At 39.7% G+C, this 21,559-nt stretch overlaps 1 protein-coding gene across 2 annotated transcripts in view; it reads right to left on the bottom strand.

Moving 5' to 3' along the window:
• The window catches only part of OTUD4 (OTU deubiquitinase 4), a 39,635-nt gene extending 18,958 nt beyond the window's left edge, over positions 1-20,677 (bottom strand). For both annotated transcript variants that reach the window (XM_081332653.1, XM_081332654.1), the window contains exons 1-11: positions 20,121-20,677; positions 16,675-16,758; positions 15,275-15,325; positions 12,199-12,245; positions 10,064-10,136; positions 9,822-9,903; positions 7,165-7,303; positions 5,001-5,040; positions 2,533-2,650; positions 1,994-2,058; positions 818-918 (exon numbers count right to left, since the gene is read on the bottom strand). In XM_081332653.1, the coding sequence (XP_081188779.1) occupies positions 818-918; positions 1,994-2,058; positions 2,533-2,650; positions 5,001-5,040; positions 7,165-7,303; positions 9,822-9,903; positions 10,064-10,136; positions 12,199-12,245; positions 15,275-15,325; positions 16,675-16,758; positions 20,121-20,282 (962 nt within the window). In that variant the 5' untranslated portion in view covers positions 20,283-20,677. The remainder of the gene's footprint in view (positions 1-817; positions 919-1,993; positions 2,059-2,532; positions 2,651-5,000; positions 5,041-7,164; positions 7,304-9,821; positions 9,904-10,063; positions 10,137-12,198; positions 12,246-15,274; positions 15,326-16,674; positions 16,759-20,120) is intronic.
• Positions 20,678-21,559: the final 882 nt, after the last annotated feature.

Raw genomic sequence — 21,559 nt, 5'->3', positions numbered from 1 at the left:
CTGTGAGTTGAGGTGAATTGAGAGAAAGTAAATGGTCCAAAATAACTCAATTGGCTTTCATGCCTAAGGCAAGTCTTCTGGTTCCTGATGCCTTAACCACTACTTTTTAACACAGTTTCATCATTTCCTTCTAGACTGGAGTTTTATATCTGCCCCAGTAAATGCAATTGTTAGCGATATAAAAGAACTACTAAATAAATTGCTAGAATTTCCCAATAATTTTGCATTAAAAGTATTTCTCTGAACATCATCAATGTAATTATTCATTTTAGTATCTAACATTTATAGTTGCATAATAAATATTTACTATCACATGCAATTACCAAAACACTGTATTTACTTCTAAGAGAATATAAATTCAGTAATTTTGGGAATTACTTAAATATTAAGAGTGTTATTTAATGGAAATGACACAATGCCTCAAAAATATATAGTCCTTTCAAGAATCTCCAATTCAAAACACTCTAGCACTGAATATTTATTATTTATCTACAAATCTCCATCCTGCCTTTTTAATGCACCACTTACAAATGTTATTATCTGTTAATCTTTCATCAATATTTTGCCAGTCAGACAAAATCTGACCAAACAGAAACCAACAATATTCCCTTTTGGATAGCAAAATGTGTATACTTTCGTTTAGAACATTACATTGATATATTATTACAGAGTTGGAAGGGATCTTGTGTGGTCATCAAAAATTTATGTCTGACCCCCATAAATGCTTCTAATATGTGAAGTAAGAGAGTCTATTACTTCACAAATTAGGCTATCCCACAGTATTTACTATTCCACCATTTATCCTAAGGTTACTTACTTAACACCAAGTTCTTCCACAAAAACAATAACTGGTCCATCTGCAGGCTGGACTTCTTGAATGTGAGCATTGTAATACCTTCCACTGTGATCTAAATATACCTATGGAGTAATTAAAATAAATTATATGCAAAGGGAAATACAGGAAAGAGGTTTATAAGTTAGGAAGGTTTTTTTAATCCCCTCTAATTTTAGTGCAATACAGGTAATTCAATGGTGAGAAATTCAGGAGAGATTAAATAAAGTATTTCTTTAGTGATATAACACTCTTAACTTTTGGAATCAATTGCCACAAGCTGTGCCAATCCCAGTTCCCTATCAAGCACAATTTAAGTAACTGAAGATGTGATTACCTGAGAAGCCCTTCTGAAAATGTTCTTATTGCCAGAAGCTTGGCTAGTAGGTACATGAAAAAGGGACCTTCTGTGTGGCCCCAGCCCATGGAATGTGCATTTTTGAAAGGGTATGTTTGAATCCCATTTCTTCAGTATTTAAAAAAATCGTAAAAGTGCACCTCATTCACCAAGATTATAATGTAGAATTGTTTTAAAGACTCTTTGCTAATTATTTCAGTTATATAATTTCATTGTTCATATTATTATTATTATTTATACTATTGTTGTACATAGCCCTGAATTTTAAAGAAAGAAAGATGAGATACAAAATCAATATTAAAATAAAATATTAAAATAAAATAGTTGCTCCGTGTCAACACAGACCAACATTTGCTGTTATACCTATGCTGGAAAACTATACTTTGCTTGAAACTAATTACTAATTTAATCCAAATGCACAAGAAAAAGCAAGACAATGAGTAGCAACTATAGAATGCTCTGGACTGGGAGTTATCACCCAGGCAAAGTGAGAAAATGAAGATAATAAACAAATGGCTGAATCAGAAACGGAGCACAAGATAATAGGCCAAAGTAGCACAATGAAATAAACAATAGGCTTATCAACATTTCATCCTACAGAGTCAGTGCAAATTTAAGTCAACAGCAAATTCTCTTATCCCTATATCATCATGCTTGCTCCAGATACATTTCTGTCTTGCAAAGCTGCTCTTAAAACATATATCCCCGATGGGGGAAAATGGTAATCTAAGTGAAACACTATGCATGATACTGAAAAATGAAAGAGCTGTTAAGCAGAGTTACTCAGATGTAATGACACCTACTTTACATTTATCTCCAACTGAATACTGCATGCCAGCAGCAATAGAAAAATCTTGTTTTTGCTGATCTGCAAGCACAAAAAGAAAATGCATTATATTATACTCTTAAAGGTAAAGGTTCCCCCGCACATGTGTGCTAGTCGTTTCCGACTCTAGGGGCCGGTGCTCATCTCCGTTTCAAAGCCGAAGAGCCAGCGCTTGTCCGAGGACGTCTCCGTGGTCATGTGGCCAGCATGACTAGACGCCAAAGGCGCACGGAACGCTGTTACCTTCCCAACGTAGTGGTCCCTATTTTTCTACTTGCATTTTTTACGTGCTTTCGAACTGCTAGGTTGGCAGAAGCTGGGACGAGTAACAGGGGCTCACTCTGTTACGCGGCACTCGGGATTCGACCCGCCAAACTGCCGACCTTCTGATCGACAAGCTCAGCGTCCTAACCCACTGAGCCACCGCGTCCCTTATACTCTTAGGTGAGCACAAAAAGATACTCAGCTTCCTCTGCCTATCTTCCCAGAGTAAATGAATTCAGCATTAGTCCTTACCTATTTTTGACTGCCGCCAGACTTCATATTCAACATTTCGGTAAACTAATGGATTAAGGGAACGAAGAACCGTTCCAGGCAAACTCATAACATTGTGAGATTTCCCATGTGTATGAAGCTATTGTGCAAAAGGATAAAGAATACTTAGAAAAACAAGTGAATGATTCTATACAGGATATAAAAAAAAATTGAAGCAAATTCAAGCAATAGTATATTTATTATTAAATCAAAACTTTACGAACTTATATACAAAGTAAGAACTTCATGTAAAAATTTCTAAATATTATTCAGGATAATTGTTAAAAAATGTAATAGCCTTATAGTTCTGAGTTGATAAACATGTAATGCAAAGCGTATCAACTGCATAACTCACAAGATATCACTGATTAGCAACTTCAATATTTTCTTTTCTGATTACATCTGGGTAAGCTAATTTTTCCTGAAAGGCATGTAAACAAAAATTTGCATGCCACAAATGCTCAAAGCAATTTGCAGCATAATCCTTTATGTGTTAATTCAGTGGTTCCATCCTACTGAATGTCTTTGTAATAGGAGTTTGTTGAGAAATCCAGCCTTAAAACATAATTACTATATGGGCTTTATTCTCATTAATTTTAAAGGGATTAAACTTCTCTTGCCTTCCCTTTAATCTAAAGTACTGTTTCTACCACTTTATAGATTAGTAAAGCCTTTTAAAGTTAGGTTTAACTCTTTAAATCTTTCACAGTAATAGCATCAGCTGCAACGTATTATATTTAGTCCTCACTTAACAATGGACCGCAATTTCTGTTGCTAAGTGATGCGGTTGTAAAGCATGGTGTCACATGACCATGCCACTTAGCAGTCGCAGTTCCAGGAGTCCCCATTACATCTTTAAATGTGGACTACACGGATCATTAAGTAAAATATGACATGTTCATGACTTAAAACTTCCTGCCAGATTCCCCATTTACTTTGCTTTCGGGAAGCTCAGCAGGGAAGGTTGCAAATCATGTTCCCATGACCATGGAATGCTGCAATGATTGGAGATCCAGGCTGATTGCTAAGCATCCAGATCATGATTGTGTGATCAGAGGGGCACTGCCCGTTGGAACTTTAAGGACCAGTCATATGTACCACTTGCTCCATGTCGTCAAAAGTTAGAAGTCGCCAACTGAGTGGTTATTAAGAGTGTATATTTGTACATTCTTGTTCTGATGCCTTCCTATGTTCACAAGATTATACTTATCTAATTCTCAGATAAAGAATTCCAAGATGTTCTTATATTAATAGCAGATCTACCTTATGATATTCTCTGAATCATATAAAGGTAAAGGTAAAGGTTCCCCCGCACATGCGTGCTAGTCATTTCCGACTCTAGGGGTTGGTGCTCATCTCCGTTTCAAAGCCGAAGAGCCAGCGCTTGTCCGAGGACGTCTCCGTGCTCATGTGGCCGGCATGACTAGACGCCAAAGGTGCACGGAACACTGTTACCTTCCCACCATAGTGGTCCCTATTTTTCTACTTGCATTTTTACGTGCTTTGGAACTGCTAGGTTGGCAGAAGCTGGGACGAGTAACAGGGGCTCACTCTGTTACGCGGCACTTGGGATTCGATCCGCCAAACTGCCGACCTTCTGATCGACAAGCTCAGCGTCCTAACCCACTGAGCCACCGCGTCCCTCTCTGAATCATACACTGCCCTTTATAATTTCTCTATAGATGATTTTCGGATATTGATCTTAAAAAAAACTCATTTTTTTTCTCTCCAGCACTGAATATTTTATATATGAATACTTTAAAAAAGGAATTTTTACCATCTGCTCTTTCTCTATACCTTGTTTCGATGGGTCTACCATCTTTCCTAAGTCACACACAACACTGTATGACCAGAAGATGAAACTACAGAATTTATTTTATTTTATTTTATTTTTACTTGCGCTGAGCTTGTCGATCAGAAGGTCGGCAGTTTGGCGGATCGAATCCCGAGTGCCGCGTAGCAGAGTGAGCGCCTGTTACTCGTCCCAGCTTCTGCCAAGCTAGCAGTTCGAAAGCACGTAAAAATGCAAGTAGAAAAATAGGGACCACTGCGGTGGGAAGGTAACAGCGTTCTGTGCACCTCTGCCGTCTAGTCATGCCGGCCACATGACCACGGAGACGTCCTTGGACAAGCGCTGGCTCTTTGGCTTTGAAACGGAGATGAGCACCGGCCCCTAGAGTCGGAAACGACTAGCACGCATGTGCGGGGGAACCTTTACCTTTACCTTTTAAGGCCCATAGGCTCTGGGGTACTAGCTCTCTTTCACCTACTAAACATATTAAGAGCATACCAAGTAAATTCTCCTAGAAGATAGATAGTAGCAACTTTGACTCTAAGATACAGTAGATTGCAAAAATTCAACAAGTTAATATAATCACCCAGAGTCACACTACATAAGAGGAACAGCCATAGACATTGAATAAATAGGTAAACAGACTGAAATAAAATACCTTCTTGCCGTTTGTATAACTTGTTACAGCCTTTTCACTTCTGGACAAAGGAAAAGATATACAACAAAAACATTTCAAAATTAAGCAAGAACTCTGTTTTCATATAAACGATCATTATTAGTGTTTACTCTTATGAAAGAAATAAACTCTGAGGAGCACAGGGATACAGTGCATTTCACTCTGAGCAGCTTCAACAGAGTGATATTCTATGAAGCCAGTACTAACCCATTGTGACCAAATTAAACATACACAACCAGTTTAATATTAAACTTAAAAATTATTATGGACAGGGACAGCAAAGGGAGCTTATGCACCTCAGTGGTTCATCTCAGCAGTTCATATATAGTCCCCATACCATTAATTATGCCCCCCCAACCCCACTGGCCATCTTAAGTGTTGCTGACTTAGTGGCAAAATTCAGCAATGATTTAATCATTCCAAATTCATGTTTTGAGGGCCTTCCAGAAGGCCAACAGGGTTGGAACCAGCCTCAATCTCAGGGGGTGAGAATTTTTAACCCTCTCCAGCTCACAAGTTCAGCTGTACTGCCTTTCTGTATTAAATCTGATACTAACAGAAGACATACTGGAAATTAACACAAAAAAATTCTTATCATCTTCCTAAACTACAATCTTTATATGTGAGTCACACATTTAACACATTTGAAAGACAGCAAGTGAGAGAAAGCATAGCTGACTCAGGAATTCTGGGAGTTGAAGTCCATGAGTCATAAAAGAGCCGAGGTTGCCTACCCCTGGTCTAGCTTTAAGATCATATCCTATGCATGTGTTAACTGAGCAACTAAGGCCTATGGTGTCAATAAAAGACAATTGATTAGCTTGTAGTTCAGCATCTTCAGTAGCACCGTTTTAAAAAGGAGCAGCAACCTATTTCTTATTTGCAAACGATTAACATTCTAGCCATACCGAACATCACTGTGAGCTAACTGGGTTTTTAAATCAAAATGCAAAGTGTGATTCTGAATCAAAAATTGTATGTTTAATATGTATATGATCTTACATATACTTTCTACATATGCAATCTATCAAGTTGTCAAGAACTATGGTTGATGGAGACACATAGGTTGACTAAAAGAAGGATGTAAGATTGTATTCTTTGTTGATTAATAAGAGTGAAATAAGGTCCTAAAGAACCATACAAAGCACAAGTATTGTAAGAAGGGAGAATTAATCCCCTCATCCTTTCCTTTGAACAATATTGGTTTCTGTAACAATTTAGTCATATTATTTAGTCATATTATTTGGCACCTGGCAGGTGGTACGCGACCACCCTAGAAAAGTGGTAGTAGGGGAGGGGAATGAGCTGAACCGGTGGCAGCACCACACAAGCCTGAGCGAGAGATGGCTGGAGCTGCAGGGCTGTCAGGGCTCAGCAGAAGTGCCGGGATCAGCGCCAGGCTCCAGCTGGAGCTCGGCACTGATCCTGGCGCTTCTGAGCCCAGAAGCGCCGATCAGCTGGAATGTTGCAGCATCTCCAGGGATTTACATTCAGATGCTTGGCAACTGATTCATATTTATGACTGTCACGGTGTCCCAGGGTCATGTGAAGTGACCAAAACCTGCTGCAACCACCCAGCAGATGGGGGGAATAAAAATCAAACACACACCCCCACCCAACTCCCGCTGCCAATCCTCAACAGAAATCCTGACAACAATGAAAACCTCGGACAGGAGGAAGAGCGCCGCCGGGCAGGCTGGCAGGTGTCTTGCTTGACTGTGGCTTGGGGGGCACTTTTTTCAGTGCCATTGTAACTTTGAACAGTCACTAAGCGAACTGTTGTAAGTCGAGGACTACCTGTACTTCATCACTTTTTTCCTTTTTTTTGTCATCAAGTTTTTGACACCTTGCTATGCAACTGGTGGTATTCGGATGTTGCCATATCCTAAAAGTGGTATAATGGGTGAAAAGGTTGAAAAGCCTTGATTTAGCTGATGTATATACAATGCTCTTCTTCAATCTGACACTTTACAGATTTCTTTGAGGTGAAATTCCCGTAATACTCAGTAAACATGATAATGTGTGTAGTTTCGAGAAAAACATTCCGCATACTGTTTTGCTTTTCTGTACATTATTCTCTCTGTAACAGTAGAATAAGTTGTATCTGACCTACCATTGTTAACTTTAAACACACAGGCTTACTTACTCTGGATCTTCACCCTCCGAATCAGATTCTTTGGTGTTCCCTCTGCCATTCTTAATCAAATCACCATGACTCAGTTCTTCTAAGACTTTCTTCACCTCAACACCAAATACTTTTTCGTAGAGCAATTCATACAAAATAGCTAGTTAAGACACAAAACAAATACCAATAGGCATTAATCACAAAAATATTTTAGTACAAGTTAAAAATTTTTAAAAAGCTCCAAAAAGGAGTGATGACAAAACTGAGCACATTTTAAAGTTAGACAGCAAGTATAATTTTCCAGAGGTTAAGCAGCCAGCACCCTTCAAAAATTATTGCAGCAGTGATTTGGGGAAGCAATTAGACTTATACATGTATCCTGTTAAGAAATCTATTAATACTGTACAGCATTTAGGTGTAATAGGGAAATTTTATTCTTATTTTGATTTACAGCACATGCAACTTTCTGTGCATAAGTCACTCAAGGATGTTAATAATTTAAAATGAAATGTAAAAAATTAAAAACCAAATAAAAATATTTAAAATTATTATAAAAGGTAAAGGTCCTCCGCACATGCGTGCTAGTCGTTTCCAACTCTAGGAGCCAGTGCTCATCTCCATTACAAAGCCGAAGAGCCAGCGCTTATCCGAGGACATCTCCATGGTCATGTGGCCGGCATGACTAGACACCAAAGGCGCATGGAACGCTGTTACCTTCCCACCATAGTGGGCCCTATTTTTCTACTTGCATTTTTACATGCTTTCAAACTGCTAGGTTGGCAGAAGCTGGGACGAGTAACAGGCGCTCACTGTTACGCGGCACTCAGGATTTGACCCGCCAAACTGCCGACCTTCTGATCAACAAGCTCAGCATCCTAACTCACTAAGCCACCACATCCCTACAAAATTATTATAGGGGCAATCAAACTATTTTATTTGATTTTAATTGTATTTTATTTTAGATTATTAACTCCCTTGAATGATTTATGAGAATGCTGCAAGGAAGTAGAATTGAAAATGAAGAGTTAGATTTATCCTTTCCTAAAAAGGGAAACAGAGACGGCTAATTTGTATAGGTTAATACAAATATTAACTTCAATTATTTTGATAAACCTCAGCCTATCTTCAGGACTTTTCATTTCCAAGCAAGCAAAATAATTTAAGTTTGCAGCATCAGATCTGAGACCTGGGGTATCAGATCAAATATTTAAAATATGAGTTTCATATCCTGTTCATCTAAAGCAGGGGTCCCCAACCACAGGCCGTGGCCCATTACTGGGCCTTGAGCCATTTGGAATTGGAGTGCGGAGTTGGTGGATAAGCGAGTGCCTTCACGTGGGCATCCCCATTTGCGTGAGCAGCGGGAAACACGTATATGCACACTCCATTTGTGTGAGCTGCAGGCATGTGTGCCCACCACTCACACAGAATGATCCTTCCACCACCAATCCGCTGGTCCGTGGAGCTGAAAAATTTAGGAAACTCTGATCTAAAGCAATTCCACAAGTTTCAATTTCCATTTCCCCTACCATACAGCATTTCCTGGAGCACTTTTTGAAGAACCTAGTATGCAAGATAATGGACTTCAGAGAGTTCTTCAGATCAAAACTTATAACCCAAACTCATTAAAATGCAAATAAATTTGTAACTTTCTTGAACTGTGTTTTTCCGGATTTTTTTTATTGTTATTCTCTCTCACTGTTAAATAAACCTACCATTACAATTATACACTGATCATTTCTTTGTCAGTAGGCAAACGTACAAAATCAGCAGGGGATCAAATAATTTTTCCCCTCACTGTCTAATTTAGGACGGATAACTCAAATGCAGGAACTCATCTTAATACGTTTTATGGATACCCAGTGCTTTTTTTGTAAAAGAAAAAGGTGCCGGAACTCACACGTCATACAACCCACCTTGCCTACCCTACAAGGTTCCATCCAAAAAAGGTGCCGGAACTCCGTTCCAGGCGTTCTATGAGAAAAAAAGCCCTGTGGATACCTACCACAAGGGCTATTAGGGCATCCAATTAACTTGTTATTCATCATTTGTTATGTTAGTTTACAGAAAATTAGTTCATTTTTTGTTTACTTTGTTAAATTTATTTGCCACCTGTCTCACTATGGGGCTACTCTAGGCGGCTTACAAGAATAAAAAAAGAGAAATGAAAAGAAGTGTAAACCTAACAGTAATAAAATAATGAAACAATAGAATAAACAATGAAAAAGAAAACAATGATGCAGCGACATGAAAATGAAAGGTAGATGGGTGGGGAAGTAGGAAGCAAGTAGGGAGCAAGGGAAGTGTAGTTTGCCATTGATCCAACAGCCACCTGCAGTGTGAAACGCCTCCACGGGGTCCACAGGCCAACTGGCAAAGCAAGGTCTTCAGGCTCTTAAAGGATAGGAATGTGGAAGCAGATCTCACCTTGGAGGGTGGAATGTTCCACAGGGTACGAGCTAGGCAGAAAAGGCACTTCTTCTGGATCCCAAGAGTCAGAGTTCTTTGACAAATGGGATCTGCAGTAGGCCCTCTTTGCCAGCATTTACATTTTGGTTATATTTTTGCCTGTCAAAACAGCCACCCCACGATACAGAAACATGGAGATATGTGATGGGTTCCCTCTGATCCCACACTGTGATCACATCTCAAAGTTGATATATCATATTCATACTTACACTGACAAAGCGCAGCCTTGATTGTGTAGTCCATAGGATAGACAATATCATAGTGATTGCTATTTGAAAAACACAGCAATATCTAAAAAGGAACATAAGAACAGTTAAAATATAATAGCTAGCAAATTTACACAGACAAATTAAAGACTAGCACAGTACTTCCTATTATCACTTCTGCAAAAACCTCACAATTCTTCAAGTTACATGAGTAGCGAGATCTATTACAGTAGGACTCATCTTACCTTATCGGGAAAGCCATTTTCGGTTACATAAGAAGGAGTGTAGTTTGGTTCCTGATATATTATAAAATCTTTTCTGGAAAATTTATAAAGAGAAAAACCATCTATAAATACACAAGTTTCGTTATGAAATGGATAATAAATAAAAATAGCATAGACTGATCTTGACAGGAAATGTGTATGAATCTTTGTTTAATAAATATATGTAATTCAAGAAAAATATCTTGTGAATTCTGCAAAGGCAACACATAACTATTAACTGCAAAACTCAGGTCAAGCACCAGGAATTGGCAATGGCTATTAGATGGAATAGGACTGCTTAGCAGCACCTGATATTGTCTCCACTCCTCACTCAGTACCAAAGTTTCCCCAAATCTGCTTCTAATACTTCCATGTCTGTCTTAAAATTGTCAATTAAGAGCCAGAAGATAAATAAGGTTCTTTCGCTGTTTAGCACAGTAATGCCCTTGCTACGTTTATTCTGCAATCTTCCCCAAAGGACCTACTGAATTTGGTGATCAACCCTCAAGAAACCATATAACAAGCCTAGTCGCACTAATCACACACCATATTCTATTTTCTGCCTTTACACAATGCTTGCTACGCCTCAAGTTCCCTAATTTCTTCCTTAAACAGAATGTTATGTACACCACTTTGGTTTTACTGTATACATGCATCTGTATTTCCTGGCAATGTTATTAGCTTATATATTTGAGCAGTCTAATAAAAATAATCAACTCTAGCAGCATTTTGTACTGGGAAAAGGTTTGTTGATATGATTCTTCCTTTATTCCTATGTTCTGGCCTTGCTCCCCATGTTTCTGGTTGTGAGACCCTGTTTCTGAAGCTAGGATCAGTTGGAATTGGTGCTGTTGTACCAGCTTCGCTGCTGTATAGCAGCCTGTCTAAACAGCTGAAGGCCACCTCAGAGCTGGCAGTGGAGTTCCACAGGCTTATGATCCTGGAGACTTCAACCTGCCATTCCTGGGTTTGGCCTTAGAAGCGGCCCAAGTCCATGGCCACATGGGCCTATCCTAGATCATCTTGGGTCTGACTCGAGGCAGTGGTCACACACCAGTTACGATCTTTTTGTCGGATCACTGGCAATGTGAACTGATGGGGGAATCTATCACTATCCCTTTGCTTTCATGGTGAGATCATGCCCTGGTGTCCTTGAGACTCTCTTATGCTGCCCACCTGGACCCATTTGAGCAGTACGTCCCCAGCAATTGATGGACCCAAATGGATTCCTGAGGGAACTGGTGGATATCCCTGGGAGTTTACTACAGAATCCTGCCAAAGCTCTGGTTACGTCGTGGAACCAAAGAGCGGCAGAGGCTTTGGACAGGATAGCCCCTAAGCATCCTCTCTTGACCCATTGCTCAAGTCTCCCTGGGGTTCACACAGGAGTTATAGGTTCTGAAAAAGAGAAGAGAGACACCTAGAGTGCTGCTGAAGGAAAAAAGGGATGAATCCACTTGGACACAACTTAAGAGCTGCTATTGAGGCCTACCAGAGGGCAATAAGAGTGGCAAAATACCATTATTTCTCCGCCCTTATTACACCTACAGTGTTATCCAGTGACCCTGTTCAGGATCACCCAAAACCCCCTGGGACAGAAGAGCTCCTAAAGATAGTCTGAAGTGACCATTTTCAGGGCCATGCAGCAGAAATTATTGAAAACTGATGGACACTGGATTCACTTGAACCCATGCATGGTGGAGGTCTATTTGAGCTGCCTGGGGAAAGATCTTAGCCAGTTATTGGGGAACAGCTTCATCCTATTGAACCTGATGAAACAGTCTTCAATGCTGTCAATGCAACAGCCAGGTGGATCCAGGCTGTGATAAATTTTTCACTGCAGGAGGAGATATTTCTAGGGACCTTTTAAGGAGGCCTTGTTCTGCCCCTTCCTCAAAAATATATTTTGATTCCACCTGTCTGGACAATTTGATAGAGATGATAGAGAAGGTGGCTGCCTGACAACTTTAGAGGGTCCTGAATGAAACAGATTATTCCACCACTATAAAATAAAATTGATCAATTTGTTTGTATTTTTCTAAAAACTGCCACATTTAAAAACATGCATTATATTGGTTGAGCATTATTCTTTTGAACCTTAAAGAAATGTTTCTTACTTGAACATAAGAGAAAGGGCACTTATTTCAACTTGTCCAACCCATTCCTGTAATAGAAAAAGATACTGTGAGTAAATAATCAGTAACATGTCAATAACCAGTGAAGTGCCAAAAGGATATTTAAGGACCTTTAAATCACTAGCAAGCAGCAATAGTTAAAACCTTGGTTTAACCTTTCTCAAATACAAATTATAGGAGTTATCACCCAAACTGTAATGTAACGCATCTCGATGACACCAGGTTGGGAAAAGGTTACTTAATCAAGGATCAATGAATGTGCATTTATTACAACTAACCAATATTAACATTTTAGTAATTCTACAGAAGTTTTCATGAATTTTTAATTAAAATCAATTATTTCCATTTTTAGCATATGCTCCTTATTCTTTATGAAGTATGGCTGCCTGGTATACAAAATATCCTGCCCCAAAAGTCTTATTCCATAACCTTATAAGCTTATTGAATCCTTCAATTCCTGCATGCTTTGCTTACACTGGGAGAAATCTATCATAACTAATTCTATTTTTGGTCTCCTTTATAGTGAGGGCCCTTTCCAACAATACAACCAGAGAACAAAACAGACTGTCTCTAAGCAATTTAATCAGTGAAAATAGTCCCTGACTTCAAATTCCAAAGGCTACGTTTATATGTGAAACAACAGTGAAAACTCCACAGTAAGCCTTAATGCATAATGCAAAGTATTAAAAACATTGGCCTTGTCTCCACCTCCAATGATGCTGCAATTCAAATATGGGAAGGGTCAACTGCATTCTTATCCTTGCCCAATAAGCAGAAAGAAAAAGTCAAAAAAGAGAAAGAGGCAATATACAAAAATGCCAAAGCAGATATGCATTAAATACACCCCCTTGTAGCCTGGCACTGATGATTTATTAATTATATTAATATGAAAAACAGTATTCCAGACAGAACAATAGCACATTTTATTCTAGCACAGTGGTGGCGAACCTATGGCTCGCGTGCCAGAGGGGGCACTCGGAGCCCTCTCTGTGGGCATGTGCACCTTGCTCTTTGGCTAAGTTTTCACAGGAAAAAGCCATTTCTCAAGCCCCTTCCTAGCCAAAACAAGCCTCTGGAGCAAGCGCACAGTTTTCAGCTTTGAATTACATCAAATCTGACACCAGAAACAGACTAACAGGTGACCTGAGTGCTGCATGTGTTGCTCTCAAACTTACGCAAGGTTAGACAAATTATCAGCATGCATAAAACAGCAAAAATCACATTAATTGTTCAAAAGCTTGCCAAATGCAAACTTTTACCTTTCAGTAAAAAGTTGTTTGTATCATTGAAAGCTTTGTTATTGTGTTTTTCTTTTAAGACAAAAGATGTTAATGTATGAGTTGTTTTTTCTAACTAAAACTAAACTAACATTCAGATTAAATTGCCATGTTGGCACTTTCCAGGAAATAAGTGGGTTTTGGGTTGCAATTTGGGCACTCGGTCTCTAAAAGGTTCACCATCACTGTTCTAGCACCTCTATTCTTCTGGTTTATCATCTTCTTTGAGAAGCCAACAAAAAATAATTTTCAGCCATTACCAAAAGAAGCTCAACAATAACTAAACTTTGATAATTCCAATTACCATGAAAACCAGAGCCAGATTAATAAGCTCCCTAAGTCAGTATCACAAGTGGACTACCATTCTTCCTATTTTAAATTTCAAGAAATTTCCTACAAGTTTTATTGCTCCCATCCCCAATTCTACCTGTAAAGCTGGATGGAGAAGGTATGGATTGTTCGGTAGGTTGCATAAACAAATTGAGTAGTGTTTAATGTTTCTACAATACATATAAGGCCTGTGGCTCTATACTCAGTTCCCAAAGATCTCCTACAAGGTTTTGAGAATGGAGGCCATCCTCACATTAGAAGAAAAGCTGTTCTATATGAGGGAACTGCCACCCAGAGCACCCATTGGACTCCTCTGTTCACCTCCTGGTAGATGGGACACAGTAAGTGCTCTCTGACCATCCAGGTTGGATAGATAAAAACTATATAGGAAATATGATCTTGAAGATACCCAGGAATTATTAAATAATTTTATCCTGATAATAGATTGCTATACTAATTACCTTCAATTGTCTTATTATTTCTAATTTTCCAGCAAAAACAGTTTATTCACTCAGTCATATTAAGTTCCTGACAAGAGAAAAGGTATGCCAAGACCCATTTTACTGCTTAATGAACTATGTCACCAAAACATGGTTTGGTACATGGTTCCTTAAGTTTTCATATGCACTATTTATTATTTTTGTGTATCATGTGAGGCTTGTCTTTCTTTTGGTTTATGCAAGCTAAAATAAACAAATGGCTGTAAACAAATCTCTATTTGCAGGAAATGTACAGGTTCTGTGCAACTTCAAATGCTCCCCAACACTTGAAGTAGTGGGTACAGGTAGTCCTCAACGTACAAAAATTAATTTAGTAACCATTTGAAGTTACAACTGTACTGCAAAAATTGACTTATGACCATTTGTCACACTGACGGTTGCAGCATCCCCAGGGTCACATGATCAAAATTTGGACACTTGGCAACTGACTCATATTTATTAAGGTTGCGGGGTCATGGGATCACCTTTTGTGAACCTCTGACAAGCAAAGTCACTGGGGAACCAGATTCTCTTAACAACTGTGTTACTAATTTAACAACTGCAGTGGTTCATTTAACAAATATGGCAAGAAAAGTCATAAAATGGAACAAAACTCACTTAACAAATGTCTCACTGAGCAACAGAAACATTGGGCTCAGTTGTGGTCGTAAATCAAGGACTCTGTAGTCACCCATACATTTTACTTTTTTAATCATTCTTTGAAAAACTGTTACATGTAATATCCAAAGAAAGTTCATTTACTTTGCCAGATTCAGTCCTTAGGGCAGACATGTCAAACTCACGTCACATGATGTCGTGAGACGTATCGGGACTATTTTGCCATTGCCGGCAATTGGGGGGCGTGGCTTCCAGATGACGCGCCCAGCCCACGGGCTGGCAGTTTGACACCCCTGCCTTAGGGGAATGAGATAAACCGAATGTTATATATGTAGTTAATTTGACAGCACATACCTGTGGATTTTCCAGACGCTTCAGATATTCCTCAAATGGCCCCTCTATAAACTGTAAAGCATCAAAATAAAGAAGCATTAACACTGTGCATTAACACAAGTAAAGATAATAAGGCTCACTTCTGTAAACATTTGATCAAGGATTCTTACTTCTAATCTTCAAATTGTGGAGACTTACTTGATTTACTCAGAAGTAATACTCCAGAAATTATAGATATAGCTTCTGAGTAGCATCTAGGAATGTACCAGGCTGTATGTTAACTTCGTTTCCATAACTGCAGGCTGTTAATTCAGTGGCAGATATTGGGACACTGTGGAAAAGCTCCAGATTGTTTACAAACTTAGTGACTTTCAGATGTAAATGGACTTCAAATCCCAGAATTCACTATGGCTAAGAATTCTATGAGATGCAGGTTGCATATCTGGAAGTTCTCAATGTTGATAATTGCTTCACTACTGAAATTTCAAAATTTTGAAATAATGCATATATCTCAGATGCATCCAGTTCTCATGTTTCCATATGCCAACCTAAGTGAATACCTTTATATTAACCACATTTCAAGATATATATATATATATACCATATAACTATATTGTTAGAATATGTTTACCACTTGTACACCCAGAGCATTCTTAAAATCTAATGAATCCTAATGAGTCCCAGAATGTATACGGCTTCATAAAAGTAAACTGATGGTTGATGAAAGCCTTAATTACTCTGGTGCTCACCAAATGCTTTGGGCTAGAATCTTCATATATCAAAAACAGCACTGCCACTAGGCATTCTAAGTGGAAATTGTGGAACTTGAAATTAACCACATTTGGAAAGTACAAAATTGAAGAGTCTTGGGATGACGCATATTAGCATGTAGGAAATAGTTTTACTGAAATTGATATGGCATGTATCACATTGAACTGGATTTCATCTATGATAGTTAAATAAACCATGATTAAGTGACAAGTAGCTGAATTTACCCTACATACTAAGCCATAAAACATGGTTTAGGAACTACAGTATGCTAAACCCAAAAAAGCAAACCAGACCATGGATTTTTCATGGGTATGAAAGACAATGTCCAGGGTTAATTTCTTCCCATAAAGGCAAACAAAAAGTTTGAACATCATGATATGGTAATAAACCTGTATGATTTATTTAATATGTTTATATATTGTCTTCTGTCCATTATAAATCACAACATTGGACACAAGGAATAATCAATAAGTGGTCTGTTCATGCAGTACCCATAGATCCTCTTAGCTGAAATAAAATGATGATGGCTCATGGTTTGTCATAAGCAAATTGACCATGCTTTTTCTCAGAGCATAATGGTAAAAAAGGAGACGTTTTTAAAAGGTTCAGAATGGCTTTAGCAGTTATCCATAATATAATAATATTTTTACCGCTTCAAATTTCTCTCTGTTTTTCCACAGATAGTTTATACAGGCCATCCTAACATCAAGATGCTGAGTCTGCGAGTGGAAAACCTGAAAAAAAATTATTAAAAAAGGGTTCCAAGTTTATGTATATTTAGTTACAGATTTAAAATCTAAGAGATTAAAGTTAATTAGAGCTAGAATTCAGCTTTAATTATATATGCAGATAAAGAAGTAGAGTAAATCCTGCAAATTTCAAAATAAGCTTTCAAAAAAATGATTACCTTTATTTAAAATAACATATCCAGAAGAAACCATCTGAGTAAAATCTATATTTTGAAATATTTTTTTTATTTCAACAATATTTAGTTGTTTTATTTATCTAGGAAATTAAAAAATAAAATGACCTCTTATTCTTCAGAACTGAGGCGGTCCATTCATCCACCGTACAGGTTAGCAACAGTTGTATATTTCCAGTAAAACTAAGTAAAAGTCCTAATTCAATGAGACCATGAACCTGTCCCAAATCTATTATTATTCCACGTGACTAGTCATAGAAATATCTAGACCTACAGTATATATTAATCAATTTTAGCCCTTTTCGGATAAAGATATGACAGAATTACTAAAGCACAAAGCATACAGTAACGCAAAATTTCAAGAAATATTTGAAACTTTAAAGTCTCTAGTTCAAGGATCAGATGAAGATGAAGGCACTTAAAAACCACTTATTCTTTATAAAATAAAGAGCAGTTGATACATGTTTTGCCTGATTGATAATGAATCTATGAGCCAATATTGAGACAGACTGATATTTAATTGGTATTGTGTTTTCAAAGCTGCAGGACATTGTTTTATTATGCAAATCCTTACAAAAATTCCAGTGCCACAATAATGGACAGGTTTGTTTACTGTTACTTGTTTTGAATATCCTGTCCATGAACAGTTTTTAAGATCTCCAATTTAGATACTCTTTAAGGTCCTGGATTTTGTTTTTTTCTGACAGAGCAACACTTCTACTGATTATAACCATTTATACAGATATTTCTCAAAGTACGACTGACCAGAATTTCTATTGCTATGTAAGATTGTTAAGTGAGTGTCAATTTTATGATCTTTTTTTGCTACAATAAAGTTAATCACTGTAGCTGTTAAGTAAATCATGCAGTCATTAAGCAAATTGGGTTTCCATGTTTTGCTTGTCAGAAGTTGGCTGGGAAGGTCGCAAGTGGCAATTACACTACCCAAGGATGTTGATGTTGCAGCTTTCATAAATACATAATGGTTGCCAAGTGCCCAAATGATAAACACATGCTGTTGGGACATTATGATATTCTTAAGTGCAAAGGACCAGTTGTATGTTACTTTTTTCAGTGCCACTGTAATTTCAAAAAAATTGCTAAATGAATGGTTGAGTTGAGGGCTATGTATACACAACTGCTGCTCAAATCCCTGACATGCATTATTTTACAGTCATTTGGAATGCAGCTATTTCCAAAGAATCAGCTATACTGGCCTATTATACCAAAATTAGAATCTGTGGCATCAAGGAGCTGGCTGTGTTCACAAAGTCTTCATCCTGTTAATTGAACCATGGTTTATTCAATCCAATTTTCTGGATTCTCAAAATACATTGAACCATAAACTAGTAACACCAGTTAAATTCACACAAAATTTAGTATAATCTGATTGGTTAGACTGTGCTTTACTGTTGGGTTAACCTGGAAACAATGTTTCTCCTTTAGAAACATTTCTTTTATTGACATTTGAGGAGGAACCAGAACTAGCTGACCAAATCTATTGCAGAGATAGGCAATATTCTCCTATTTAAGACTACAGCTTCCATAATTTCTGTTCACTGACTGTGTGCTGGGTTTACAGAGTTGGAATTCAAAACAACTACTAACTAGAGGAAACAAAGTCGCTTACCTCATAAATTCCAGAAAGGAAATGCAAGTCAAACCAAGGACTTCTTGATGAATATTAACTCTTCTTGGGAACCATCCTAAGCTATCTCAGACCTGATAATTCCTCTGATCATCAAGTACCAGTTTCATATCAAAATACAATGTTATGTGGGTAGAAGTGAAAGTATATCAATATTTCCTGCCTTTTTAAAAAGTGCCTAATCATTAGGGCTACAGGAAGCTAGCCTAAATTAAAGAAGCCCTTGGGGCATCCATTTATTCAATAGGCCAAACTTTTTTTTTAAATCCCATTTATATCCCGCCCTTCTCCGAAGACTCAGGGCGGCTTACAATCTAAGTACAAATCAATGTGCTTAGCAATAGCCTTCATTCTATGTATATGCCTGCTTATTAGGGCTTTCCCCCCCCCCAAGCGGCATTATTACAAAGTCAGCTTAATTGCCCCCAACAATCTGGGTCCTCATTTTACCTACCTTGGAAGGATGGAAGGCTGAGTCAACCTTGAGCCTGGTGGGGCACGAACCTGCACTAATTGCAGGCAGCTGGTGTTACTTAAGGAGGCATTAGCCCACTGCTCCACCAAGGCCCTTGCAGGCTGCATTTAAATGCAGCTTGAGTCACACTAATACTCTGCAAGTTTGCTGAGCCACAAGAAAAACAAAGCTGATCAGCTTCAATAAGTTTTGTATTTTAACAGCAAAGATCAAACTCTTGGGATTCCCCCAGCATTTTCTCTTGTTTTGCACTGTGCCTATCCTTCACACCCTATGTATTCACAGTGAAATTTTTAGACTTAAATGGGGCAGAGTGCAAAATAATCTCTCCCCTCCCTTTTTTTTCCGGGCCAACAAAATGAATCACATTTTTTTTTTGAAGCAGGAAACAGAAACTTAACGCCAAAATAACTTTCTGGGTGCAAAAGCAAGATTTCAGTCTTCCAGGGGTCGGCAACCTCGGCTCTTTTATGACTCGTGGACTTCAACTCCCAGAATTCCTGAGCCAGCATAGCTGGCTCAGGAATTCTGGGAGTTGAAGTCCACGAGTCATAAAAGAGCCGAGGTTGCCGACCCCTGTCCTAGAAGCTAGGATGAGCGACGATCTGGAGTCACTGCAATAAGGAAGGCCCGGAGAATGAGTTTCCATCCCGAATTTTCTTTCCCAGGTTGTTGTTTTTTCCCCCTCCATAAAATGGCTACACCCCAATTGCTCCCCTTTCGCCCTTTTCAACTAGAAGGTGAAAACTTCCGAAGGAGCCGTCTCCAGTGTGGCAGCCCCGCTCAGCCAAGATCTCCTCCCACGCCAACGGGGATTTCGGTCTGCTGCGGCCTACGGCGAACCAGGGATCGCTTCCTCCCCGATCGATTTCCAGCCGTTTGTTGGGTTTTTCCCCACAGCCTCTCGTCTCCCATCGTCCGCGGAGAGCGATGGGAATTGTAGTGTATGAAGTTGGCAGAGGCGCCCGACCAGACGTTTCTCTTCCCTCCCCCGCTCCCGCCCGGCCCTCTGACCCAGCCGCGGATGCTGACGGAAATCCGCACTTTTTACCTGCTCCGCCACCGCTCGAAAGAGGCACGACCCGTCCTTCGCCACTCGCTTGCGGTACAATCCCTGAGATCGTAAGTAGCCGTCCATGGCAGCCTCGGCAGGGCTCCCCACGCCGTTGCCCAGGCGGCTTTGCTCCTCCTCGCTGACGGTCGCCTCCTCCATGTTTACTTATTGCTTCTCTTAGTTTAGCCCCACATGGTTGAAAAAGAAACTAGATGGGTCTGTAAGACGTATGTAAGATCGGCGTCGAAAGCAACCCGCCGGGAAAAAGCTGTCCGAAGGCGAGAGGCGGTTGCCAAGGTGGCAGCGGCTGGAGCAGCGGGAGGCGCCAGGCTCACGTTTGCAGGTCGCATGTGGGACTCTTGGAACCGGAGACCGCGGGTGGCTGCTTTTTCCTCGGCCTCCTCCTTTGGACACCCGCGCTGCTCCACTAAAAGCAGCGCGCCCTCCTTCCCCAGACCAGCTCCCCAGGGCAGCTTTGGCGCACCACGCCGCTTCCCACACGGAAACGAAACATGTGGTGTATTTCCACTGGAACAGGCAGCCTTAAAGTTTGTTTTCACTTTCAGAGCCAGACCGGCACTCGAAGGTTTTCTGGGAGTTGTAGTTCGACTCCAAGCAGGAAGTGGCGCGCCATGAAGGGAGGGGCGCCGATCCCGTCAACTTCTTCCCGCCTTCTCTGGCGCGCTTCTTACCGAGTGAGAAGCGGGCTGGCGGGGGGGAGCTGCTGAGTTGTTTGGTGACGTTGGTGCTTGCTATGATTGCGTTCGTCTGGTTGGCCAGAAGACGGATCTAAAAAGAGCTGTTTGCTTGTGTACACACCGCGGAGCCTTACATATGACTTTATGATAACTTTATTGTCACTTTGAATGTACACCAATCGGCATACATCAAAATGAAATTGCGTTGCATACAGCTCTCAAAGGGTCACCACCTCTGATATATACTCCTTGTTCGGGGCCCACTCAAATTTCACATTGTCCATTTTAGTCTCTAGGGAGTGAACGATGGCAAACAGGACAGATGGAAATGGGGCTCCATGTAGATTAGCCCTCAAATTCGCTTGTATTCTGACAACCTCGCCTTCTTTCCTTTTTCTGATCCTGACTCTTCCACCTTTTCCTTGAAGAGGCCTTGCTTCTTTTCGCCCCTGGAGCATGCTGCTGCTGCCGCCACTAACTCCTCCAAAAGCCTCTCTCTCTTCCTCTGGGCCTGCCGACAGCCTCATCCAGTTCCTTCGCCCCATAAGGTCCAGGTCCTCTCCTCCTCTGCCTCCTCTGGAAACAGCCCTGATTTGCAGTAGAATCCATCACTGGGCCAGCAGTCAGATCTTGCTGCTGGTAGAACAAATTCAAACAGTGCCAACGACTTTTAATGGTCTCACCAACAGTTCCAAAACAACTAGCAACTCGCCATGCCAGCAAAGATTGTCGGTCGTA

Source organism: Vipera berus (genome assembly GCF_964194415.1).
Source record: "Vipera berus genome assembly, chromosome: 7".
Classification (NCBI taxonomy): domain Eukaryota; kingdom Metazoa; phylum Chordata; class Lepidosauria; order Squamata; family Viperidae; genus Vipera; species Vipera berus.
This window is presented reverse-complemented; position numbering and strand designations above follow the sequence as displayed.